Source organism: Aulonocara sp. 'chitande type north' Nkhata Bay, linkage group LG4 (assembly GCF_057382095.1).
Source record: "Aulonocara sp. 'chitande type north' Nkhata Bay isolate Kocher_YH1m ecotype deep benthic linkage group LG4, A_spYH_male_GT1.1, whole genome shotgun sequence".
Classification (NCBI taxonomy): Eukaryota; Metazoa; Chordata; class Actinopteri; order Cichliformes; family Cichlidae; genus Aulonocara; species Aulonocara sp. 'chitande type north' Nkhata Bay.
In genome coordinates, this window is record NC_141347.1 from 10,389,948 (window position 1) to 10,417,620 (window position 27,673).

Below are 27,673 nucleotides of genomic sequence, written 5' to 3' on the forward strand. Positions count from 1 at the left end.
GGAAAAAGTAACGCGTTACTGTAATCTGATTACTTTTTCAAGTAGCAAGTAAGGTAAGGGATTACTATTGCCAAAAAAGTAATTAGATTACTGTTACTTTCCTGTAAGCACGCTGCGTTACTGCATTACTAAAGCCGTGATTTTTTTGCGAGTGTCTCATGACAATGACGTAAGCGAGTGCAACGTTCGTTGCAACAGCTGTGTGCAGATCAACAATGGATAATATGTAGAGTGCGGGAGAGCTTATGACCGTGCAGCGTTTAACGCGTGGAAGTACTTACTTTGAGTTTGATTCCGTAAAAAGTGACAAAAACATTAGCGTCCACTGTTCACTGCGTGGGAAGAAAACTTATTTTTACAGCGAAAAAAACCCCTAAACTTCAGAGCAAGCACCGAGTATGCTGCCACGGGAATGTGAAATTCACAGAGAAACTCACAGATTCTTCCACTGACCGCTGCGGCACACCTGCACCAGGGCAAACCTCCGCCTGCCGCACTCCTGCTAAACAGGTGAAAATAGAGCAACAGGACCGCTGAGTCTTTGATTTTATTTATTTTCTACTGTATTTCACTTGCATCTATTTGAAAGACTGAGTGTAAACACAAAAAAAATATTTTATTTTATGTGCTGGAATGTGCAGAAAATAGGTTTAAATGTTAAACAAATTTCTTCCAGTCAGAGAATGTTGCATATAATTACATTTTTGCTTGATGCATAAAGTTAAAAGATTAAAACTAATAAAACAAGTTTTAAAAAGAGACTTTTCCATTTGATTACATTTTGTATGATGGATTATGCAGAAAAAGTAGAATTGGGCTGAAAGATCTATCGCTTTATCACCTATTCAGGTTGTAAATCATGTTTTTAAAAAGTTACTAAGTAACTAATTACTTTTGGAAAAAGTAATCAGTAAAGTAAAGGGATTACTTTTGGGGTAAAGTAATCAGTAATTAGTTACTGATTACTTTTTCAAGTAACTTGACCAACACTGCTTATCACTGACACTACTTTTGGAAAGAAAGGTTTTCAGTGGAGTTCTAAAATCTTAATTTAACCTTTTTCCGCCCACCTCTCAAAACTCAGATCTGACAATGATGGAAGGAACTCAACATTTCCATTTACGGGAACAGCTTGAGACATGGTTGAGTCTGACCCTTGGTTGTGTAATCTGCCAGATAAATTTAGATGTAATGCTTTCTAATAATTTGAATGCAGACTGTGGGATCAAAATGGGTAGGTTCTGAAATAGGAATAATAGGCGTGGAAGAATATTCATCTTTATACATTCAATCCTCCCCATAAGAGTGAGTGGGAGTAGGTTCCATCTGTCCAAGTCCCTCCTTGAATAACCGATCATAATTGAGTGCAAGTAACTGATTGGTTTTAGGAGTAATAATTATCCCCAAGTATCTGAAACCCTGTTTAGAGTGTCTAAAAGATACAAGATGATCTAGCTGTGTGGGCCAGTTCCCAACAATCATTAATGTTGCGTCTGTGTTTCCACATGCCCCGCTAGTTTAGAGACTTATTCCTCATGAAGAACACAAGACATAACAGAACATCTTCAACCGGTCTTTAACTCGCTAACGAGGGAAGCCTTGGTCAGAACCAGGCGGTGGAGCAATGCTCCTCTCCTTTCTCTAGCCCAAATCCTCTGTGAGCAACACAAGGTGGTGAATAACACACCCTTGGTAAATTCAAAAACCCAGAAAAATTGGCTGGCGTGGGTGGTCAGGATCAAAGGAATGGCTTTGATCCTACTGCTTGAACTAAGACTTTACAAATTTAAGAACCACAATGACAACATTCAACAATTTGACTTAACAATTAACGCCTCAGATTTGTTTGTATTTATTTTATAACCTGACACTGTACCATAATCTTTAAGATTGCTCAGAAGGGCTGGGACAGAGGTGACCAGATTCTCTAAAAATAGCAAAATATCATCTGCGAAAAGTGACAGCTTATATTGTGTATTGGTTTCATTTCTAATTCCTTGTATGAGAGGGTTGGATCTGATCAGTTCAGCTAACGGTTCAATACTGAGAGCAAATAAGGACGGCGCTAACATTTCACCCTGTCTAGTGCAGTGGCCTAGAGAGAAGAAGTCAGTGGCCATTAACCCTTACCTGAGACTTGGGATTTTTATATAATGTTTGGACCCATGAAATAAAAGTGACATTGATGAAGTATTTTTCAATTACATGTTTCAGCTTATATTATTGAATCTCATAGCGCTGCATACACACTTATAAAAGGTGAAGTTTTACTTGATATTTAATATTGCATTGTAATAATGTACACCTTAGTTTGCCCTTGTGTTTTGCAGCTTTGTGCATTTATTCCACTTACTTCTATGCTCCTGATGTTCCCTTAACAAGTTCTTCCTGTTTCATTTTTTAATATCCTATCTAATCTAATGTATGTTGCATTTGGGTTTGTTATCTAGTTTTCCTAATTAGTTGCAGTTCCCTGGTGTTCCCATCTCCCTAATTACCTTGTGTGTGTTTATAGCCCTCGTCTTCTATAGTTTATTATATATTTATCATCCTGTTTATTGTTTCCTGTGTTCACCTTAGTTTCCTAGCTCCCAGTATTTTCCCAGCATTGTTTTATGGATTCTGGTTCTGGTTCAATAAAAGATTTCACACCACATTGCAGCTCACTTCTGCCTGTGTGCTTTGCAGAGTGTCATAGCCTCCTGCATATCCCATTCATCCTGCTATAGATAGGCTTAAGCTGCTGTTGGATCGTTGCTTGTGTTAAGAAACTGAAGACACTTTTAGTCAAAGCCACCAGACTCCACTGGAAAAAATGACAATTTTACCTGCGATGCAAATAACCTGTTGTTGCCTCGATCATTTTTTGGGTGACTGATGTTTTAAGACAGTAATTCTAAAATCGACTGTGTTAAACAGTCACACAGTAACCTTGTGTCCTCCAAGATAAAGTTAGAGTTTGGTTTCATTTTTGTTCCTGTAAGTTGAATCTGGTGGGTTTAAGAGAAATACCTCTCCGTCAATCACAGGGCTCTTCCTGAAAGACAGAGATGCAGACATTCTAATTTGATTTAGAAAAAGAGGACCAAACTAGGGGTTAACATTAATAGTAAAAAAAAATGATCTGTGTGGTATTTTGGGCTGAAACTTTAAATATACAGTAACTTATGACTATCATTTATTTGTCTGGAAGTGGTATTTATTGAGACATTCAGGTAAACAGTAGTCAGGATTGTATTGCTCTTGTATGCACATATCTTATGCTTGTACTGTGTGGCAGCTGAGCATCAGCCAAAGCAGTGATGACACAACATCAGACTGTCCTGCACTATTGTTATACTGTTATATGTTGTACATACTTCACACTACAAAGTCTGTCATTATGACAATAGCTCATAATGACAGATGCCTGCAAGCTGCATGCATCATATTTTAATAGAACGATCTGGATATAATTTTGAGGCTATGGGCTAAATAATCCACCCCTAGTTATACATATGTCACATATCTTTTATAACAGCTGAGAGAAGGGCACATATACTGTATGCTTGAGTATCATAATGACAACAAAGTTGACTTGGATGTGATGAAGTTACTAGTTCCAGTCCAGTTTTTACATGTTAGCTTAGCTAATAGCCATCACCATTTTGTCCGTCTGTATCTGGAAGTCCCACAGGATCTTAGCTCGGTCATTCTCCACCACCCTTGAGGGCGTCTCCCATTTTGACCTCGGGACTTCCAGGCCATACTCGGCACAGATGTTTCTGTATACTATGCCACTGTATACCAGCCACTTGGTTATGGCGTTCAATGTATGCCCTGCCTGCTAGCATCTTGCACCCTGGTGTTATTTGCTGGATTGTCTCAGGGGCATCTTTACACAGCCTGCACCTGGGGTCTTGCCTGGTGTTATAGACCCCAGCCTCTATGGATCTTGTGTTCAGAGTTTGTTCCTGTGCGGCCATGATTAGTGCCTCTGTGCTGTCTTTCAGTTCAGCTTTCTCCAGCCACTGGTAGGTTTTCTGGATGTCAGCCACCTCTGCTATCTGCCAGTGGTACATAAAGTGCTGGGGCCTGTCCTTCCATGATGGTTCTTCCTCTTTCTCCTCTTTCTTGGGTTTCTGCTGCATGAGGTATTCACTGAGGACCCGGTTGATTGGGGCCATCTTCCTGATGTATTCGTGGATGTTCGTTGTCTCATCCTGGATTATGGTGCTGATGCTCACACTTCCACTTAGCATCCAGCCTCAGGGTGCTGGACTTGGAGTGAAACCCTCCATGCATGGTCAGGAGCTTCCTTGTCTTGATGTCAGTGGCTTCTATCACTTCCTTTGGCCAGCTTATTATCCCAGCAGGTTAAGGATCACAGGCTTTTTTTGTTTTACCTTTTTAACCATCAAATTTTATAATATGCAATAAAACAAGAATCTACAACTTTCTTTTTTTGCTCAAATGTTGCTGTTAGAACTTAAATTCATATAATTCATAAATTCATATAAATCACTAAAATATTTTTATAATTATCAGAGAAAGTTCATTTTGGTGCTTATCAGTTTTCCTATACATATCAGTGAATGTGTAATTGAGATGCATTAAATTAGCAAGAAAAGCACTATGAATTTCAGCCAGTTTATTAATATTAGTTTAAAGTGGTTAATGTGCTGACATATCACCAACCTACTCAGTGCAGCACCAGTGTATCTATGTCTACATTAATAACATTTGAAGTTATTTCTAAGCGATTTGAAGAGTCTGTTGTAGTGAGCAGAGTTTCCTCTGAGTCAGATGAACAATAAAACAAAACAAAACAGCAAAACAAAGCAACACTGGGGTGTAGAACCTTAAAGATAAGACAAAGATGACAAGAAAACCAGAGAGAGAGAAAAGAAGAGAAACAAAGTGAAAATGAGACAAAAATCAACAAAGCAGCATATTCTTAAAGAGAAGTAATGCACTGGCTAGCTCAGCAACACCAAAAGGCCTGTTCTTCTTCAACAAACATGTAGAAGAACACCAAAAGAGAGGTTATACTTTCATACCATCTGGCTCTGCCGAGAACACACTCAAGGAAGTAAGCATATCATTGTCAGAGTCTGCAATCAAGAGCCTTGTTCATGAACGTAAATATAAAAGGTCCAAACAAGGACTCAAGAACAGGTAGAGCAGAGTAGACTGTTCCAGAAAAGCATTGAAAAGAGCCTTCTCAATTGTGAAAAAGAAAACAATATTTGGACATAAGAAAGATTTCCTTGTGCCAGAATGATGGAAAGAGGAAAAGTATCAAAAAGGCTGTGAACAGCTCTTCAATATAATCTATTAAATATGGCAGAGGAAGGTCATTACTGTTTATTGATAGCAAGAAATGCTCTTGATTATTAATGGCTGTTAAGTGAATAGCACACTAACATCCATAGGCTGCACTGATATTCACTAACAGAAATGAAGCAAACCACATGGTGGGTAGTTTGAGTGGGTGGTTGGGCTGTTCACAGCAAAAAAGACACAGAGCCAAGTATGTGGTGAGAGCTGGAAATATTTTAGTCACTTAGGTAACAGTGGGTATTTATCCAGGTTTAAATCTGTCCTCGTTGCCCTCATGTCTTCATGTAAGCATTATTTCACTTTGTGTCCAGTCACAGTGACTACAATCTGCAGATTTGTAGCAGATGCATGAGCTGCTTGATTATGGCAATCACTGTAACCACAATGTGGCAAGGGTGTGGCCCAGGAGGCATCCTTGTCAGATGCCCAAACCACCTCAGCTGGCTCCTTTCGATGTGGAGGAGCAGCGGCTCCACTCTGAGCCCCTCCCGGATGGCTGAGCTTCTCACCCTATCTCTAAGGGAGAGGCCAGCCACCCTTCGAAGGAAGCTCATTTCCGCCGCTTGTATCCGCAATCTCGTTCTTTCGGTCACTACCCACAGCTCGTGGCCATTGTTGAGGGTAGGGACGTAGATCGACCGGTAAATTGAGAGCTTCGCTTTTACACTCAGCTCCCTCTTCAACTGTCGATCTCTGGCTCCAACCAATTACCCTCAGGGGTGATATAAGCTGGAGAAGAGCAGTGTGGAAGAGGAAGGAGAGGTTTCTGGTGGTTTTCCCTCTGTGCTGGTCAGAGTGGGCTACTGACTTAGGTGTGGAACAGCCTGCTGCGTGTGACCAGCCTTCTGGTGTGTGGCTCTGGTGTGTGAGTAGTGCTTATTGCCTGGATATTGTTTGTTAGCAGCGTTGCTGTCTCTTTCTGTTGAAGCCTTATTGTTGCTTTCTTTGTTGAGTGGTCATTACCACTTTGGGTTGACCTCCCTGATTTCTTATTAAAAAGCAGCGGTGCTGTCTCCTTTTGTTGTTGCCATTTGTAATTATTGAGGTGTTTGCCTACAATAAAGATCTCTTTTATATTAAATACCTCTGCCTGGCGTTCTTTTCATTCCACCTGGATCTAACTGTTACTGTCCCCCACCCTCATCGCCTAGCATTTAAGAGGGGACGTAACAAAGTGGGGGCTCGTCCGGGATCGGAATGAAAGGAATTGGGTTGATTACAAGTGCGTACAGGTGTCTGTGTGTTGTGTGAAGGTCATTTGGCAACTGCTGCTCTCCCCGGCTAGCACAGGGGAGTGCCTTGCGTTGGCCGCGGGATGTGTGGGCCATCCTGCTACAGTGCAAGCTGGTGGGCAAGGCGCAGGAAGTTTGTTCCTCGTTGTCCGCTGAATGCAGCTTGGACTACGACAAACTGAAAAGTGCAATCCTGTTAGCCTATGAACTAGTTCCCGAGGCTTACAGGCAGCGATTTCGGAAGCTGAAAAAGGTGCAGGGTCAATCCTTCCTGGATTTCGCAAGAGAAAAGAGTATCCTCTTTGATCGGTGGTGTATGGCCTGTAAAGCTGCAGACCTAGCTTCGGTACGGGAATTGATTCTCATTGAGGAGTTCAAAAATTGCGTCACCGAGCGGATGGCGGTATATCTGAATGAGCAGAAGGTCTCTACGTTGCAGCAGACCGCGACCCTGGCTGACGAGTTCGCACTCGTCCATAAAACCAGTGTTGTTAAGCATGAGCGACGCGACATACTAGCAAAGGCTAGTGGTGAGCAAGACACAAGGAGAGAGGTGCCTGTGCCTCGTCCCAGGTCAGACCGGAAATGTTTCTATTGTTTTAAATCCGGCCATTTAATAGCGGATTGCGAGGCCTACAGGCAAAGACAGCCAGTTTCAACACCACGTAAACCAAAAGGGATAGGGCTGATTAAAAACGCTTCTTCTGGTAGTAGACCACTTAGCACTGAAACGCCTGACGAATGTTTTAAACCCTTCATTTTCAAAGGAGCGGTGTCACTCTCTGGTAAGCCTGGAGATGGGCGTAATGTGACCATTCTACGTGACACAGGTGGTTCACAGTCCCTCATACTGGCTAGCGCCCTTGCCTTTGATGAAAAGACCGCCAGCGGCACTGATGTTATTGTTAGAGGCGTTGGAATGACTTATGTGCCAGCCCCCCTCCATTGAATTTGGGTGCAGAGTGACCTGATAAGCGGTGTTTTTCCTGTAGCTGTGTGTCCTTGTTTCCCGATTGATGGTGTAGACTTCATAATGGGCAATGACATTGCAGGCGGGAAGGTTTATCCTACCCCAGAGGTCATAACGACCCCTGACCCAAGCCCCTTGCCAGATGCTTTAAACCGGCAGCACCCGGATGTATTTCCTGTAGGTGTTCTTACCCGGTCACAGGCCCATCGGCGGGGAGAAGTGGTTGACTTGTCAGGGTCAGTGGTCGGCTCTATGCTGGAGATGGATGTGATGCCCTCGGAGGAGGAGGTGGGTCCTGATGCCAAGGAACTGGCTCAAGAAGTGGCTGAGCCTGCTCCTGAACTCGCAGCCCCCCCTCTCCTCACACGGGAGGCCCTTATTATCGCTCAGAAAGAAGACCCGTCGTTAACCAAATGTTTTGCTGCCGTAGATGAGAGTGATCATCCGACAGGAGACAGGAAGCAGACGTTTGTTGTTTTTGATGGATTGCTAATGCGCAGGTGGACTTCAAAGCCAGGGGAGGACTGGAGTGTAGTCCAACAGATAGTGGTCCCGGCTAGTTTACGTCAGCACGTGCTACAGTTAGCCCATGACCATTCATGGTCAGGACATTTGGGGATAACTAAAACATATGACCGTATTCTGCAGCACTTCTTCTGGCCGGCAATGAAGACAGATGTTGCGAAGTACTGTAATACTTGTCATACGTGTCAACTGGTGGGCAAACCAAATCAAACTGTGCCCCCCGCCCCACTATGTCCAATACCAGCTGTTGGTGAGCCATTCGAGCATGTTTTGGTCGATTGTGTTGGTCCGTTGCCAAGAACACGAGCAGGCAATCAGTTTTTGTTGACCATAATGTGTTTGTCCACGCGGTTCCCCGAAGCAATTCCTCTGCGGAGGGTCACCACTGCAAACATTACTAAGGCGCTAATCAAATTTTTCACCACCTTTGGTCTTCCAAAAACAGTGCAAACAGACCAGGGAACTAACTTCTTATCTCGAGCATTCAAACAGACTTTAGCTTCCCTGGGCGTCTCTCATTCTGTGTCTAGTGCTTATCACCCAGAGTCGCAGGGTGCACTTGAGCGTTGGCACCAAACACTTAAGGCTATGCTAAAAAAGTACTGCCATGACACGGGCAGAAGCTGGGATGAGGGTGTCCCCTTTGTACTGTTCGCAATACGCAATGTTAAGCAGGAGTCCTTAGGGTTCAGCCCAGCTACACTTGTGTTTGGCCGCGAGGTGCGGGGTCCGCTAAAGGTGTTGAAAGAGAGGTTCCTTAGTGGGGGTGCTCCAAAAACTAACGTGGCAGATTTTGTAAAGACATGTAAGGATCGTTGGCAACGTGCTACCTCATTAGCTAAAGAGGCCCTGTGTACTGCCCAGGCGTGCATGAAGATGTGGCATGACAGAAAGGCTGTGAAAAGGCATTTTCAGGCTGGGGACAAGGTTTTAGTGTTGCTACCGGTGCCTGGTTCTGCTCTTACGGCCCGTTTCGCGGGACCGTACGTCATAGTGAGGAAAGTGTCTGAGACAGATTATGTTCTCAGTACCCCAGAGCGCAGGAGGAAAACACGCCTGTGCCACATCAACATGTTAAAACCCTACCATGATAGGGAAACCCATGAGACTGTTGCCAGTGCGGCAACCTCCAGCTCTGTCTCCGCCACCGTGCTGAGTGTAGAGGCCAGTGCTGACGACGATCTGCATATTGTTACGACCCGTCTAGGGCCAGGCCATAACATGAGCGAGGCACTCGCTTCCCCCCCAAGACCCAAGCAGTCACACGAAACCAATCCGTTAGATATGAGGTGATTTATTTACAATGTGAATAAAGAGAACCAAAACGGGAGTGTCAACACTTCAGGGTGAGCCAAGGCCAAAACAATAAACAAAACAAACCTACACAAATCCCGCACCCCTGACCTTACCAAAACAAAGTCAAAAATAAAGACAGAGTCTGACCTCCTTAACTAACTCAAAACAGGAGAAAACGGGTGATCAAAAGAAATGGCAGCTCACCCCTACCCACTCCACTTCCACAACTTTCAAGCGTATACTGCAGCCAGCGGCTACCACAGGACTACTGCTGGGTGATGAGGAGAAACGCGAGGGCCTCTCCCGCTGTAGCACTCCAGCCTCCTTTTAATGGGCGGGTCCTCCAGCTGGATCCAATCACGCCGGGGCAGTATATCCACGCACCAATCGGAACAGGGCCCTGGCACAGCTAAATTAACATAGAAAAAACACAACACCTGCACAAACAAACACATGGACATACAAGTTCGTAACAATATACTTTCTGAGGGACAACAGTGTGGACGGTTGGCGAATTCAGCTTACTTAGCCGAAGTAACGGCCCACCTGTCTCATCTGTCCCCTTCACAATGCGAAGATGTGCTTAATCTACTGCACTCCTACCCCTCTCTCTTTGGTGATGTGCCCTCGCGTACTAATGTTTGTGAACATGATATCGATGTTGGGGACGCAACCCCAATCAAACAGCACGCGTACCGCTGCCCTATGGGAAAGCGCGAGGTGATGAGGAAGGAGGTCAGTTATCTAGCGGAGAATGGTTTGGCGAAACCGAGTCACAGCCCTTGGAGCTCTCCATGTTTACTTACGCCCAAGTCTGATGGCACCCCACGTTTCTGCACCGACTACCGTAGGGTAAATGCAGTGACTGTCGCCGATTCTTTTCCACTTCCTCGTATGGAGGACTGCATTGACAACATAGGTCCTGCCACATTTATTTCCAAACTGGACCTTCTTAAAGGATATTGGCAGGTGCCTTTGACCCCCAGAGCCTCTGACATTTCTGCATTTGTCACACCCGACCATTTCATGCAGTACACCGTGATGGCGTTTGGCATGAAAAACGCTCCGGCCACATTTCAGCGGTTGATGCAGCTGGTTGTAGGAGACGTGCCTCAATGTAATGTGTACTTGGATGATGTGGTGATATACACAGCCACGTGGGAAGAGCATGTGGCCATCCTACGATCAGTATTTCAGCGACTGGCTGACGCCTCGTTGACTCTAAATCTCGCTAAGTGCGAGTTCGCCAAAGCGACAGTCATGTACCTGGGGAAACAGGTGGGTTTCAGGCAGGTACGCCCAGTGGAGGCAAAAGTCGAGGCTATCCTCAGCTACCCGGCCCCAGCCACTAGGCGGGAGTTAAAACGGTTCCTGGGCATGACTGGATACTACCGCTGTTTTTGCAAGAACTTTGCAGTAGTTGTGGCCCCTTTGACAAGGCTATGTAGCCCCAAAGTCCCTTTTGAGTGGTCAGGGGAATGCCAGCACGCATTCGAGTCTGCAAAATCCCTCCTTTGCAGCGCCCCAGTTCTGGCTGCCCCTAACTTCTCTCAGCCTTTCAAGCTGGAAGTCGACGCCAGTACCACCGGAGCTGGTGCGGTGCTGTTACAAGACGACGCAGAGGGTGTGTGTCACCCAGTCTGCTACTACTCTGTAAAGTACAAGCGCCATCAGCTAAACTATTCCACCATAGAGAAAGAGGCTCTAGCGATGCTGATGGCCTTGCAGCACTTCACTGTGTATGTGGGCTCTAGCTCCTTTCCGGTAACGGTGTATACAGATCACAACCCCCTCACTTTCCTCCAGCGCATGTACAACCACAACCAACGACTAATGCGCTGGGCTTTGCTGGTGCAGGATTATGATCTGGTTATCCAGCACAAGAAAGGGACTGAAAATCTGGTGGCTGATGCACTCTCACGCAGTGCATAGTGATGAGTTTCTTCTGTGTTTTGTATAGTGTGGATTTAGGGTGGGGGGAATGTTACATCCTGGGAGGCTGTGGGAGTGTGTGGGCGTGGTGTTGTCTTCTCTCTCTCCTCCTCCTTCGTTCTGGCCCCTCCCCTTGTCTCTCTCTGCCCCTGCCCTCTCCTTTAGGTCACACCTGCTGCTCATCTGCTCTCGTTACAACCAATTACCCTCAGGGGTGATATAAGCTGGAGAAGAGCAGTGTGGAAGAGGAAGGAGAGGTTTCTGGTGGTTTTCCCTCTGTGCTGGTCAGAGTGGGCTACTGACTTAGGTGTGGAACAGCCTGCTGCGTGTGACCAGCCTTCTGGTGTGTGGCTCTGGTGTGTGAGTAGTGCTTAACTGAGCAGTGATTGCCCATGAGTGATGGCGGCCTTCATTAGTTTGTGTGGCCTGCCTGGATATTGTTTGTTAGCAGCGTTGCTGTCTCTTTCTGTTGAAGCCTTATTGTTGCTTTCTTTGTTGAGTGGTCATTACCACTTTGGGTTGACCTCCCTGATTTCTTATTAAAAAGCAGCGGTGCTGTCTCCTTTTGTTGTTGCCATTTGTAATTATTGAGGTGTTTGCCTACAATAAAGATCTCTTTTATATTAAATACCTCTGCCTGGCGTTCTTTTCATTCCACCTGGATCTAACTGTTACTGTCCCCCACCCTCATCGCCTAGCATTTAAGAGGGGACGTAACAAACGTGGTTAGCCTACTCAACGTAAATTACACACGAACAACATTAAGCAACTCACGCAGAGAAGAACGGCTGCTGCTGCATCATCATCCTCATCATTTCTGCTACACTGGCAGAGCTAGGGGCCAGGACTCTCCTCTTCGTGTTTTTGGGGGATGTTGCATAACAGGCAACCCACCCGCAGTAGATGTGCACAGTGTGAGGTCTCGCAGCAAGCTATCAAATACGGCGCATTTCTGGGCTTTAAAAAAAACACGCTATGCGTCTCCAGGTGTTTCATCGGATTTGAGGTGTTACCTCCTTTGACAGTATCACAGTATCAGCTTAAAGCACTTGTTGCAGGCTGCTGAGTTTGCATATTTTGCTGTGAAGTACAGCCAGACTTTTGACCGCTTCGCCTTAGGCTTTTTAAATCTGTAGCTCTGCTCTAAAAGAACGTACGTACCTGGACCCGCCTACTATCCTCAGAAACGTAAAATGATTGGCTAGAAGTGTATCACAGCTCAGGAAAAAAAAGCACCGAAATAAAGCACCAAAATGTGCGCTGCTTTTCGGTCTGGTTACTACCGTTTATGTCAGAACCGGTGCCATCATGGCACCGGACACCGGTACCCATCCCTAGTTCCAAGTATGTTTTACTCCTGGGTGCGTTGCTCAGGCAAGCAAACAAACTGTCTCGCTCTCTGTGGCTATATGGCCACAGCCCAGAAGAATGTGTAGACAGTGGTATGTGTGCACAAACATAACAATTGGTCTCATTATTTATGTGAGCAGTTGTGTTCATAAACTGCCACCAGTAATTCGTTGAAATCCCATGCAGGTACTGGGTGTGGTTTACTATGTCCCAGTGCGCTCCTGTCAACCCACTCAGGGTCAACAGGCTCAAGAAGGTGCACAGCACATTCCTAGACATTCTAAATTGGGTTCTGGATCTGTTGGTTTCTTCACCAGGATTGAGACGAGAGGCCCTAGAGACTTTCTCCCCCCTTTGTACTCCGGTCTTTTCACCATTACCCAGACTCGACCAGGAAGCACCTTCTTGCAGTGCTCTTGATGTATCCAGGTGTATCTCTCAGCAATCTTCACTGCTGTGGGCGTCGTCAGCAGCACCTGATAGGGACCTTCCCACCGTGGACTGGACCAGCACTTCCTTTTTATGGCCTTTATCAGCACCCAGACTCTCCAGACTTCAGACTCTACTCCTGTGGAGAAACAGAATCATCTGGCAGATCATTTGTTCTCATGACTTCTTTACTTTTTAACATTTTAAGCATCAAATCTGCTAATGTGTTCTCCTCTTGTGACTGTTTGAGGCTGTGGACAGGTGTCTTTTATACAGATGATGAGTTCAAACAGGTGCCATTCATACAGGTAACGAGTGGGGGACAGAAAAGCTTCTTACAGAAGACGTTACAGGTCTGTGAGAGCCAGAGATTTTCCTTGTTTGAGGTGACCAAATACTTATTTTCCACCCTAATTTACGAATAAATTCTTTACAAATCCTACCATGTGAATTCATGGATTTTTTTTTCACATTCTGTCTCTCACAGTTGAAGTGTACCTCTGGTGCAAATTACTGACCTCTGTCATCATTTTAAGTGGGGGAACTTGCACAATCGGTGGCTGACTAAATACTTTTTTGCCCCACTGTACATCTTAACTAATTCTATACAGCCTAACCATGTCCTGCCTTTCTCTTCCATTGTTTTCCTAAGTCTTAGCTTTACTGTCCCATTAGTTCTATCTACCAACCCTGCACTTTGTGGGTGATATGAACAATGGTGTTTTAGTGTTATCCCTAGATGCTGTGCCATTAACCCAATCAGTTCATTTACAAAGTGTGGGCCATTATCACTATAAATGGTCTCTGGAATCCCGTGTTCTGGGATGATATTCGTACATATTGCTTTGGCAACCGAAATAGCATCTGCTTTCCTAGTTGGGACAATTTCTACCCACTTTGAAAAAGGGCACACTATCACTAGACAGTACTTATAGTTATTACAGTTGGACAGCTCTATAAAGTCCATGTGAATAACTTGAAATGGGTGAATGGGTCTGGGGAATTTCCCTCTCTTAGGTCTCAAATTACCCTGAGAATTGTGCTTGCAACATTTAAAGCATTAAGTCCTAGAGTATGAAAATGTTGCTCTACTGCTGCCATCATCCCCCCTGTTGAGACATGGCACGGCCCATGGCTCAAAATCACAGCAGTCTTATAAATTCTCAGGCAGTATTATCACATAGATAATAAACATCATCTTGCAAGCTTGCACTTTTTGTGAACCACAACTGTTTTTCCTGCCGTATGTGGGCCTGCATGTCTGCCAATACATCTCGTGTAATAAGAATGTCTGCTGGTGCTGCACTGCTAAAATGTGAACACCATGTGCTCCTAAAGCTGTCTCTTTTGCAATCTTATCTGCTAAGGCATTCCCTAATGTGACTGGATCTTTCCCTGGGGTATGTGCTGCACATTTACAAACAGCAATTCTACTGGGCATTAATACTGCGTCCAGCAGATTTTGCAGGAGTTTGGCGTGTTCTACAGGTTTCCCTGTCGAGGTTGTCATACCTCGTCTTGCCCACTGTGCTGCAAAGAAATGTAATGTAGCAAATGCATATTGGCTATCAGTGTATATTGTCACATTTTGTTTCTCTGCAGCTTTACACGCTTTCGTTAAAGTTGCTATCTCTGCTGCTTGAGCAGATATGAAACATGCTAACTGTCCTGCACAGATAGCTTTCTCACTATCTACTACAGCAAAACCTGTTTTAGCCTGTCCCTCTGCTGTTTTAAAGCTCAAACCATCAACAAACCAAACCTTTCCCTCACCAAGTGGCACATCTTTTATATCATCCCTTGGCTTACACTCCGTCTCCACGTGCTCTCTATACTCATGAGGAGTGCCCTCTTCCTTCGTTGGCAAAAGGGTTGACGGATTCAGAGTTGTGCACCGCTTTATGGTTATGTGTGGTTGTGAGAGTAACAGTGACATTAAAAACAAGTATCTTGCGGGTGACAGAAACGTCATTTTAGTCTGCAGTAGTAAAACGTCTACCTCGTGTGGAACTAGCAGTGTCAAAGGGTGAAATAAAACTATTTCCCGGAACATTGTACAGCCTGAGCCGCTGCACATACTGATCTCACACACGGAGGCAAAGCACAAGCAACTAGATCTAATCTTTTAGAATAGTAAGTTACTGCTGTTAGTTATTCCACTGTCACCTGGCATTCGTGCTCTTCACAGAACCACAAGTCCATCGCTGAACTTCTTCCTGCCCGTCGGATGGAGCTTGGCACGCTCCCTTCAACCTTAAGGTTCTCATGTTCCAATGCCGCGGACAATTTAAGGCAGAGCACGTCGTACACCTTAGTTCTCTTCCTCAACGTCGAAACTCTTTCACTTCATTTAAGATTTTGCTGTTCAAAATCTCCTCATGACAATCTTCTGGAAGCCCAGTAGCACAGGTCTCTGTGGGATGTCTGCTGTGCTGAAGATGATCTCTGATCCTCCTGAAGCCTGGCGTCTTGTGGACGATCCCCTCAGTCACTCCTTCTCGTCATGGCACCTCATGACACCTGCAAATCAAAAATTGACTCTCCTCTCGCCACACGGCTCTCGCCATGTATCAACTGCCACACAATGAGACATGTACAAGAATGTTGCACATTCTCCCTAAAAAAATATTCTCCAGGCTCCAGGGTCCCTCTTGGAGTAGCTCCACTCCAAACCTGTATCTCTGTGTCAAAACATTAGTCAGTGGTTAAATGTTAAGCTTATTTAAGTCCCAGGTCCACCCGGAGCCTGTATCCTAGAACAACTTCACATTTGCAACCAACTGTAGCTCATAAGTGTAATAAAGTATTCAGCATCATAGAGACAAGTACCGTTGCAGGGTTATTCTAAACTCATTAAACCCCTACCTTTTCCGTAATTTGCTCCAAATCATTGAACATCTCAACTTCATTCCACATTGTAATCAGTGGCTTTCCTTAAATTTGTCACTCACCATGAGCTCAATAGTGATCAGCCCCATGTAACTATTCTGTAACCACTGCACATCTGTTCAATTGTCACTTGTCTGTCTGTGTTGAATCCTTTACAAGCACTCTTAAAGGAAAGAGCATTAGCCAAACACACGGATCATCCTGGTGGTCAGGTGTCGGTCACCCAGTAAATCATACCAAACCTAATTGGCAGGCTCAACTTTGTAACAAAAGACAAATCATCAGCCAGTTTAATCTCAAACATTCATCCAATCAGCCACACCACACACAACATACAGCGTAACCCTGTTGTCTCATCACATAATAAGTTTCTTCTCATGTAACCAAATGTGCGCCATGTTAAAACTTCTTCACACATCAGAAACTCAACAATCAGCTCACTCAGCTCACTCATTCATGACCCCTCATCAGCATTCTGTTTTCCACCCCTATGATGCAATCATCTGTCCTCCTATAATATTAGACACTAGACTATGTATCACTTTCATCTTACTAGTGACCAGGGCCGTGCAGAGAGGTTTAAAGGGGCGGGTGCTCAAAGCTAAAATGGGGCACATTGAACCAGGCTGAATAACAACAACACACATTCATCAAGAATCTAATATGGGCAACAAGGCAAAGCAAACGTAGCCGATGCTTTACCTGATGGGTACAATGTTGCTGTTGAGGGGTTGCTGCTCCTGCTGCTGATAGTGCTGGAGGGCAGGGCTGTGTTGATCTGAGACTGTAGACATTAAAAAGTCCATAGGAGAGATGGTAGCTGATTAAACAAGTGTCATGAGATAATAACAAAATGCAAAGATTGGTGACAGCGCTTGGAACCATAAGGCAACAAAAAACTGAGAAATAATTTAGGCTCTGCCTGTGAATCACTCTTTGCTTCTCTTCTTCCTTCCATCCCATCATTTCATATATCACTCTCCACTTGCTGTCTATCTGAGAACAAGGCACAACTTGCTATTGCAATAAACTATAATCTAATTATCCACACCTAACAACTCTTGCACTTAATCTAAATGATGACAGAAAAATGTTATAGCACTGCCTTTAGTAGCCTCCCACAGCTCCTACTGTTTCCTCCTCATGTCCTTACCAGCCATGTCTGGACAATGTTATATCATGAGTAATATTTTTTTTTTAAATCCATCTAAATAAAACACACACATGCACGCACACACAGTGACATTTTAGACCTTCTTCAGAATACTGTATATACTATGGGCATCATGGTGCTGATCCAGAATCCTTACATTATTATTTATTACTAGAGCTACAATAATAAAGCAAAGAGGAGGGGGAAGTAATAAATATGAAATAATGTCATTATGAAGATTCCATTTGTTTCACTATCCACTCTGTGCAGGGCAAAGCTTATTACATTTTTAAACTGCAGAGATACAATAATTTTACTGCTGTAAAATCCAAATTTTGTCTTATTTAAAATATAAATCTAATATAATCTGCTTCTTAATGTATGTTCTTTAAAATACAGCGTGTGTTTTTAATATATTATAATTATAATAATGCATAATTATGTGGAAGTGCATATTAGATCGTTTTTTAGTGAAATATAATCCCTCCAGAAAGGCCGGAAAAGCCCGGAAACTTACTTTAAAACTAAATATGTTCTAAATACTTTAAAACTAAATATGTTCTAAATACTTCAAAACTAAATAGGTTCCCTAAAACGGTGACAGAGCTACAAACCCATGACAGCCTTACACCGGTAGCCAGCAGCTATGACCAGCACTACTTGTGCAGTTAATAAAAGGACAGGTAATGTTTGTCGCGCTGTTGCGCACACAGCACACTGGTTTGTTTCAGTTCGTCAGTTGCAACAAGACAGCCTACCAACGTGTACATAATAAGCTAATACTCCTGGGTGCTACACAATACAGTGTGCGCTGTACACCTACTTACTAGTTTTGTCGCATCAGTCTGTGTCTCTGAGTTAACTTGTGTTTCTCCTACAGCTCTGGACCGCAACAAATGCGCGTGCTCTTTGTGAACTCGTTCCCGGCTCGTAACCAGCGCGTTCTGCCGACAAGGGCGATCATTGGTTAATAGTGATCATGTGACTGATGCAAGCAAGATTGTATTTAGCAAAACTGTGATTAATAGTTAAATATTATTGTTGAGGGGCACAGACAGGACTCCGCACTCACACACACATTAAAAAATAATAAATTTTTTTTTTTAAAAAGTTGCCTCAACAAAAGGGCACTTTTGGCACCCATCAGGAAAGGGGCGGGTGCTCAAGCCCCTCTAGCCCCCCCCCTCTGCACGTGCCTGCTAGTGACTTGGACAAGATGACAAACAGAATCTCATGCTTAGATGCTGTCTGGTCTTCATGAGTGTCATTGTATGTGTATATGCATGTAGGGTTAGTATGGTTAAGACATTTTCTGTTTGTGTGGGTTTTTATGTACCTCTCTCATCAAGTTTTCATTATTCTCATCACCGCATAAACAACACACATCTCTCTGTTTTTGAACTCTCCTTTCTTAAAAACAGAAAGTGGGATTGCAGTTGTTTCAGGCTGAGAAACACCAAACACTCCCCAGTTCGAGACCACTTCACTCACATACTTTCACACCTCTCTGTGGCTCACACACACCATGATGTCAAACACAATCACGTGCCTTTCGCCAAAACAAAAAACGTGATACTGATGTTACAAAGGTCTCACACACATGAATCAGGATGCAGAAAAGCTGTTGCCCATCTGAGGTGTGAGGAAGAAACTGAACTCACGGATAGCTGCATGCTCGAGTTATCATAGCTCTGTTTCCCTCCCTCTAATGCGTTCTCAACCGGCTTCTGCTCTGAAAATGTGTACCTTGCTCATCAGCTTAAAAGTGACTGCATACAAAACAACAATCAGACTCACTCAAACAGACCACGTCTGGCCCGCACACACAAAATAGACACCAACAAGAGCTCTGACAAGTGCTGGTTTCTCCAGCGTTGAGTGCTGGAGAAACCAGCACTCAACGCCCTCAGCGGCGGAGAAAAACCTTCCTTTCGATGGGAAACCTGCTTAACCCTCCTTAAAAATTAAAAAAAAAAAAAAGACACTAGTGCCATCCAACCCGAGGAGAGTTCAGACACAAACTCTCCAGCCTGGCGATAAAGTTAAGCACCAGGGCTTTCATCAGGCATCCCAGATGCTGGCTGCTAGCAGACTTCGGCAGCGTCATCTCCCTCCTCCTCGGTGGACGCAATGTGTTGGGATCTGGCTCAAAGGACCAAATAAATGTTGAGTCTGCGCTTCCACAGATCCCGCTAGTTTAGAGACTTATTCCTCATGAAGAACAAAAACAAGCCAGAACATCTTCAACCGGTCTTTTACTCTCTAGCAAGGGAAGGCTGATCGGAACCAGGCTGTGGAGCTTAACGCTCCTCACCTGTCACCAGCCCAACTCCTTCAAAGAGCAGCCCTCCTCGTAGTGTGTGTGTGTGCATGCATGTGAGAATGTGTGTGTGTGTATGCGTGTTCTCCTGCTCCCCAAAAGGATCATAAAAGCAGGAAGCTTACAACACAAGAAACAGATCTTTCAGATAGGATGTATCTACAATAAAACCTCCCCCAGCACCAGTGGCTGGAGAGGTGGTCAGAGACAAAGGAATGTCTTTGATCACACAGTTTGAAACAATGTAGAGATGGTAAGCATAAAAATGACAACATTTAACAATTCACTTTAACATACACCATCACCACTTTTCACCGCTAATGACATAATTGTCATCCACAGTGTAGAGTGTTTTCAGCAAACAGCAGAGAGGTACTGCTTAAAAATGTCTGGTGAACATAGTTCATATCATAAGTAAAATTTACTCAGGGCCAGATGAAGACCAGAAACAGAGCTAAAAGACATTTATCACATGGGATTAAATACAGCTTCAGATGAATGCTCCTTTTTTTACTTCAGATACTTTGTAGCCAAAGTCTGTATAAAGACCAAAAACAAGTGCTGACTGTGATCCAAACAAAAAAGAATCTTTGGTGTGCAACATTTACATCTATATGGCCTTAATAAGGAAGATATTTACCTTTGTATTCTGCTTATATACCCAACTAGGGTTGGATAAGCACGCTAACATATTTGGTTGGTGGCCAACAGCGTATTTTTAAAACATAGTACAGATTGTAAAAAAAGAAAAATCAGCTTTACTGTCATAATTTGAATTTTTAGGTACATGGCTCCACAGCTCGAGAGATTAATCTGTGGTTTGGCCTGAGGGGGATGATCCAGGAGGGAGGTGTGCTTTCACTCTGGAGGGGAAATGGTATCAACGTCCTGAAAATTGCCCCTGAATCCGCCATTAAGTTTATGGCCTACGAACAGGTCAGTGGACAAACAGTGAGAAAGTGGAACTATGTCTTCTGTTCTCTTAAGTGTTTACTTAACTCGTGGTAGAAAAAGTAGTAACTGTATATTAGTTTACAGTGGGGAAAAAACAATAGTCCACTCTGTGTCCTTCTGAAATCTTTTATTGCTTGTGGTTTCCCCTCCTCCTGCTCCTCACTCTTCCTACTCCAGATCAAGTGGCTGATCCGAGGTAATAAAGAGGGGGGCAGTTTAAGGGTACAAGAGAGGTTCATTGCTGGGTCGCTTGCAGGAGCTACTGCCCAAACTATCATCTATCCCATGGAGGTGAGTTTAAAATTTGTGTCAGTCATTTCCTCTTGAAGATATGTTTCTTTTAGATAGATAGATAGATAGATAGATAGATAGATAGATAGATAGATAGATAGATAGATAGATAGATAGATAGATAGATAGATAGATAGATAGATAGATGTTCAATGTTCCAAACATGAGCTCAGTAATGAGTAGCTCCACTATTATTGTTGATCACTTCAAAAATTCCTTGCGGCATGCTTGATGGAAGCTTTTCCATGAGGTGAGTGGGAACATTTCTTCAAGTGGTAAAGACGGCCATCTGAAAGGAATCTACTGTCTGGATCTGTTGTCCATTTTTGTAAACTTCCCTTGCCATCCATCCCCAAAGGTTCTCAGTTGGATTTAGATCAGGGGAACACACAGGATGGTCCAAAAGAGTGATGTTATTCTTCTGGAAGAAGTCCCTTGTCCTGCGGGCATTGTGTACTGTAGCATTGTAGCACCCCAGACCATTATGGCACCCCCTCCACTGTGGAGCGTGGAGAACATCTCAGGTGGGATCTGCTTGTTAAGCCAGTAACATTGGAAACCATCAGGACCATCAAGGTCACATTTTTTCTCATCACAGAATAAAACCTTCTTCCCCCACCCCACCCGACACACAGTCACACACACCAAACATATTAAAGATTGTAACTTAACATATTTTATTGTGAAAACTGTTGTTGAATTTTAAATTGAGAATAGCAGACAAATCAACAATACAGCTCTTCCAGTAATGGCTAATTAATATTGTACTGAACACAGCCCAAAAGATTGAGTAAACCACATCAGTGTCTACTGTCTGTTTACTATCATAGCCAAGTGGCTAACAAAGGCAACCAGAAGTTTTCCCAATACCTACTAATGAATGTTATCTTGTTTCAGGATACATAATACCTGCCATTATCCAAAGACACATCTGCTTACCCGTGTCTTTTGTTCGTTTCTCCTCTTCTTTTCTTTTTTTTTCTAAACTGAGGACCTGATGGCTCTGACCTTTTCTTGTCAATCTTCCATCAGTAATTTTGCACTCCAGTATCAACAACCAAACCCCACAACATACACTAATAGACACCTTATGCACAGATTCAGGTTCTATAGGTTGTTTTTTGTTTTTTTTGGATTCCACACAACCCAGGAAAAATAATTCATACATAGTGGGCTTGGATTGACAATATTACGAATGATTATTATTATTATTTTTTAAAATATTTATTTATTTTTATTTTGTGAGCTTGTTATTAGATGCTGCTCCAGCCAGCCAGAGAATCACTTGCTGTCCTACCCCTCGCCTCCATTTACGAGGTGCCCTTACTCCTTGCAAATGGGCAATAGAAAACCATTCGGTGCCTATGCAATCCCCAAAATTTGCTGGCATGATGTCGGGGCAGCGTGAGTGCAAGCAACTTTTTTTTCCCCCCAATGCCATGATGCAACCCCCACCACAATGCTGCCCTGGGCAGCTGCCCATGTTGCCCATATCTAAAACCGCCTCTGGTCCCATGTTTGGTGCTCTGTTGCAAAGTCCAAAGGGTCAGTTCTGTGGGTATTTAAGGAGGCCTTTGAAGATGTTTTTTGTTTTTGAAGCCCTTCAGTCTCAGATCAACATTAATGTTTCCTTTGAGCTTCAGTTTAGTCACAGGAGAGTTTCACACGATCCTCTGGCCCTGTCTTAGGGATAGGCATGAAGCCTCTTTCAGGGTCAATTAAAGGTTGTAGTCCATCCAAATTTGACAGTTTAGGGCATTACATGAATTTGGAGTAATGGTGCTGCAGGGGCACATGTGTGGGCTTACTCAGTTTATTTCCATTTTTAATATACCAAAAATCGTTCAAACTTTTTCTTTAATCTGTTCTCCCAAATTCTTAAACATCTTAACATCAAGCTTAACAGGGCTTCAGCCTATCATGCTCAAAGTCAGGGGAGCTTCGGGGTGTTTCCATCAAACACGGAACTCCCACTTAATGCAATCAAATGGGGGAGACTGCGAGGAGGGTTTGCCATGGTTGATCCTGGCTAATGGAGAGAGCACACATTTAGCCCTTATAAATTATTGTTTGGACATAAGTAGTTAAGAGGAGTCAAACCCTCTTAAAGGTGGTAGTGGTGGCTAGCTCTGTATTTTGTTTGCAGCTGGAGAGGCATGGCATAGGAAATCTGGCTTCTGCTCAGAGTAAGAAGAAAAATGTTTGGTAAAAGACGTTTCACCTCTTATTTAAGAGGCTTCTTTAGTTAAACTGAAGAAATGCTACCGTAAAGTACAACTGTATCAGTGGAAGAATTAGAAAATAGGTGTTTAAAGAAACCATAGACCAGTTCTACCTTCTTTGACTCATTGAAGAAGAACCTCTTGCTACTGTTTCTACTTACTCCTGTGTTAATTTTGGATTTGTATGCGTTTTTTTCTTCTATTCCCTATGCTGGATAGGTGCTGAAAACTCGCCTTACATTAAGGAAGACCGGACAGTACTCAGGTATGGCTGACTGTGCCAGACAGATTCTGAAGACTGAGGGTATCCGAGCATTCTACAGAGGATACCTGCCCAATACAATGGGCATCATTCCATATGCTGGCATTGACTTGGCTGTGTATGAGGTATGTACTCCAGGCTTTTTTTTTAACAACATGGCGGCGCGTGCACACGCAGCGGCTTCTCTCTCTCCCAAACAAACTACTTTTTCGTGTTTTTCGTCCTGTAAATTGCAGTGTTTTTGTAAGTCTTTGTCGCGTCTATCTGTGTGCAAGCGAGGATATGCCCGAACACTTCTTCTCGACATCGGCAGAAACAAACTTTTTAAGTTAAACTCTGTGGACATCGAGAAGCTGAAAGATCTGGGTCTGCTCCGAAGGCCTACTCAATCACCGACCCCCACTCCTGCACTTCGCCCACAATGGATGCGCCTCAAGCGGTGTGAGAGGAAGCAGAAGAGGGGTAAGCGCGGTGGCATCCGAGCTAGGCTAGCGGCTAGCCCACACAAACCCGCCATCCCCTCTATCGTTCTGGCCAACGTACGCTCGCTAGAAAATAAACTGGACGACATCCGACTGCTACGTTCATCTCAAAGGAACGTAAAGGACTGCTGTGCTTTTGTGTTCACGGAAACATGGCTTAGCGACAGTGTCCCGGACCGCGCCATTCAGCTCGACCAGCTAACATGCTACCGTGCTGACAGAGTCATCGTCGCGGGAGGTAAGACCCGCGGGGGAGGACTTTGTGTTTACATCAATGATGCCTGGTGTCGCGATGCTGCTGCGGTCTGCAAACACTGCTCACCAGTGCTGGAGTTTATGGTTATTAAGTGCCGGCCATTCTATCTACCGAGGGAATATACAGCCATACTACTGTGCGCTGTGTACATCCCTCCCTCCTCCAATGTCAACAACAGGAGTGAGGCACTGAATGAACTGTACCAGCACATCAGTGAGCAACAGACAGCCCATCCTGATGCTTTTCTCATCCTGGCTGGGGATTTCAATCATGCAGACTTAAAGTGCGTGTTTCCAAAAATACAACAACACATAGACTTTCCAACAAGGGGAAATAACACACTGGACTCTGTTTACACCACCCAGAGAGGAGCCTACAAAGCTTTTCCCCTCCCCCACCTCGGCGCCTCAGACCATATCACTGTCATGCTAATGCCTGCTTACAGACCGCTCGTTAAAACCACCAAACCGGTTCGTAAGCGGATACAAGTGTGGCCAGAAGGGTCTTCAGAGGCTTTACAGGACTGCTTTAACACCACAGACTGGGACATGTTTAAGCAGGCTGCCACCTATAACAACACCACTGACCTCCAGGAGTACGCAGAGACTGTTACTGCCTACATCAACAAGTGTATTGAGGATGTAACAGTCACGAAAACCATAACTGTCCGGGCAAATTAAAAACCATGGATGACAGGAGAGGTCTACAGGCTGCTGAAAGCTCGGAATGTTGCCTTCAGAGATGGAGACGAGGCGAGCCTGAGGACAGCTAGGGCCAACCTTTCCCGTGGCATCAGAGAGGCTAAGAGACAGTACTCCAGGAAAATATCTCATCACTTCAAAGACAGCAGAGACTCACGGAGCCTGTGGCGGGGCATTCAGACCATCACAGATTACAAGCCCCCACCACAGACCTGTGATAGCACTATCCCCCTGCTGAACGAGCTGAATACTTTCTTTGCTCGCTTTGAAGTCCAAAACAACACCACTGCACAGAAGACCCCACCCCCTCCTGGTGACCAGGTGATGACTCTGTCCCTGGACAGCGTGAGGAGATCCCTCAGCAGGATCAATGCACGAAAAGCTCCGGGTCCTGACAACATTCCTGGTCGTGTACTGAGAGACTGTGCAGTGGAACTCACTGATGTCTTCACAGACATCTTCAACATATCACTCATCCAGGCTGTCGTCCCCACATGTTTTAAAGCCACCACAATCATTCCGGTTCCAAAAAAGTCATCTCCCTCCTGCTTTAATGACTACCGTCCTGTTGCACTTACTCCCATCCTGATGAAGTGCTTCGAACGACTAGTCATGAAACACATCAAGACTGTCCTGCCCCCCTCCCTGGATCCCTTCCAGTTTGCGTATCGGCCCAACCGCTCAACCGATGATGCCATCTCCACTGCACTCCACTCAGCACTCACACACCTGGACAAAAAAGACTCATATGTTCGAATGCTGTTCATAGATTTCAGTTCAGCATTCAACACTATAATCCCCCAACAGCTCACTCAAAAACTGGTCCAGCTGGGGCTCAACTATGGGCAGAAATCTGTGCCATCAGAAACTGAATTTGAATAAGTTAAATTTGAATTTGAATTGCTCAGATTGAATCTGAATTGTAACTTGAATAAATGCTTTTGAAAACTGAATTTGAATTAGTCTAATTTGAAATTGAATTTATGGTTTGAAAATGATCATCACTAAATTGAAATTGAATTTTATATTTTGAAAATGAATTGATTTGCTTTGAAACTGCATTTTATCCTTTAAAAATTCAGCTCTCGAATACTTTCAGTTTCACTTCTCACCATTCAGTTTCAGTTCTACAATTCAATTTCAGTTCCAAAATTCAGTTTTTTGGAACTTACATCCGGTTCCGGTTCAAGCGCAGATTAATAGAACTACGTTTTACTAGCGGACCGAAAGTGTTACTGACGGGAATCTACAGCGTCTTGAGCTGAATTAAGACTTCAGAAGTCATTCGTCATGTCGAATGACCAGCGGATAAACTCTCAGGTTGGTAATAAATGTATTACATGTATAAGAACAAGCGTCATGTTAACAAATGATAGCCGTACGGTAACTTTTATGCTTATTGTAGCTGCTAGCTAAAAACGCTAATTTAGCGTAGTTTGCCCTGAATTCAGCTTTGACAACAAATATGATCGACTGTTTCTAGTAGAATTCCAAAGTTGTCATCTTGGACCCTCTCAGAGTACCCCCTCTGTATGCTTGCAGAGACCCCTACAGTAGGGAAACATGCAAAACGGTGTCCAAACCTTTGTATTTTAGCTTTATGTCTTACACAGCATCCCAACTCTTTAGCTAACTTAATAACTTTAGCTAAAGTGAATAGTTAGTCTAATTCATTAGTGCAGCATTACTGGATCACCTCTGTTTGAAGTGATATAATATGATATACAACTATCACTGAAACAGCAAACTTTGTAAATAAGCAAACAACACTTCTCATTCTCTAAACGTTTGGCCACAGCACTACTCTGCCTGGTTTACACTCAATGTCATTTACCCTTACCTGAATACTGTATATTGTATATTGTATAGCTTTCTTGTTAATTTGTATTGTATTTATTTAAATTTTTACTTTTTAATTATTTTATTTGCATTTTTTAATCACTCTCTTATATTTAAATGTTCATTGCTATTTCATCTAGGGTTTGAGAGTAACGAAATTTCTATTCTCTGTATGTCCTGTACATGTGGCAGAATTGACAAATAAAGTTGACTTTGACTTTGACTACTGCTTTCTGTACACTCTCTGTGTATAAAGAGTTACTTCAGATCAGAAGCATTAGCATGTTTGTTCCTTTCATGGGACAGCTGAGTCTCGCCATGTGTGGTTATGGCACCGCCTCTGGGCAGATTCCTCATCAGCTCACCGCACCTGTTCGTGATTTGAAGCAATCAGCCAGTGGTATTTAAAGCCAGCATTGTCAACTGTCCTTACCCGGTTCTTCTGCTAACCTCTGTTAGTACAGGCCACCTCAGTTGTCTATGTTTTGCTGTTTCCATGCATTGCTAACCTGTGTTCTCCTTCTGCTCCTAATATTTTCCATTTGATCTCTCATACTCACCACTTGCATTTGGATTCCACACCTGAACACTGTACTCCCACGCACGCATAATGTAGATATAACAGGTGGTCATTTGAGTTATTGTTGTCTTCTGATCTACTCATTCTTGTTTGACTTCTGGCAGACAGATTGTATTTTTGCCCAGAGAAGTAACACTTACTCACTTAACTTCTCTGTAAACCCTAGAGATTTTTGTGCAGAAAACTCCCAGTAGATTCTAAAGAAACCCACCCCATACCATCTTGCACTAACAACCATGCCACATTCAGTACTTAATTCCCCATTCTGCCCCATCCTGAATTTCAACAGGTCATCTTGACCATGTGTTCCTGACATATTTGGCTGATTACATATTTGCATTATTGAGCAGCTAAACAGACTATCTAACAAAGTGGTTGTCAGTGTATGCGTTTCAGTTCATTTCTTTCCCCTTCCTTTTTCTCTTCCTCTTTCTTTTAACTTTTAACTGCTCTCCTCTATTAGTGTCTTAACATTTTTCACTGCTCATGCTTTAAGACCCTGAAGAATGCCTGGCTCCAGAGGTACTGTGTCAACTCAGCAGACCCAGGAGTTTTGGTCCTGCTGGGCTGTGGTACTGTCTCCAGCACCTGTGGCCAGCTAGCGTCATATCCCCTCGCTCTCATCCGGACTCGCATGCAGGCACAGGGTGCGATATGATGTAAATGAT

At 43.8% G+C, this 27,673-nt stretch overlaps 2 protein-coding genes across 7 annotated transcripts in view; one reads left to right on the forward strand and one right to left on the reverse strand.

Annotated features, from left to right (window-relative positions):
* Positions 1-27,673, forward strand: part of LOC147331960 (mitochondrial adenyl nucleotide antiporter SLC25A23-like) — a 52,853-nt gene that overhangs the window by 21,858 nt on the left and 3,322 nt on the right. For 3 of the 6 annotated variants that reach the window (XM_086288310.1, XM_086288312.1, XM_086288311.1), the window contains 3 exons: positions 20,202-20,354; positions 20,550-20,663; positions 23,105-27,644. In XM_086288310.1, the coding sequence (XP_086144436.1) occupies positions 20,202-20,354; positions 20,550-20,663; positions 23,105-24,565 (1,728 nt within the window). In that variant the 3' untranslated portion in view covers positions 24,566-27,644. Of the gene's footprint in view, positions 1-20,201; positions 20,355-20,549; positions 20,664-23,104; positions 27,653-27,673 lie in introns of those variants that run through there. The other 3 variants (XM_086288313.1, XM_086288314.1, XR_015128745.1) reach the window with 2 other exon arrangements.
* The window catches only part of LOC147331961 (uncharacterized), a 33,058-nt gene continuing 14,712 nt past the window's right edge, over positions 9,328-27,673 (reverse strand). Inside the window, exons 2-3 of the mRNA XM_086288315.1 lie at positions 16,648-16,729; positions 9,328-15,576 (exon numbers count right to left, since the gene is read on the reverse strand). Coding sequence (XP_086144441.1) covers positions 15,558-15,576; positions 16,648-16,729 — 101 coding nt within the window. The 3' untranslated portion in view covers positions 9,328-15,557. The remainder of the gene's footprint in view (positions 15,577-16,647; positions 16,730-27,673) is intronic.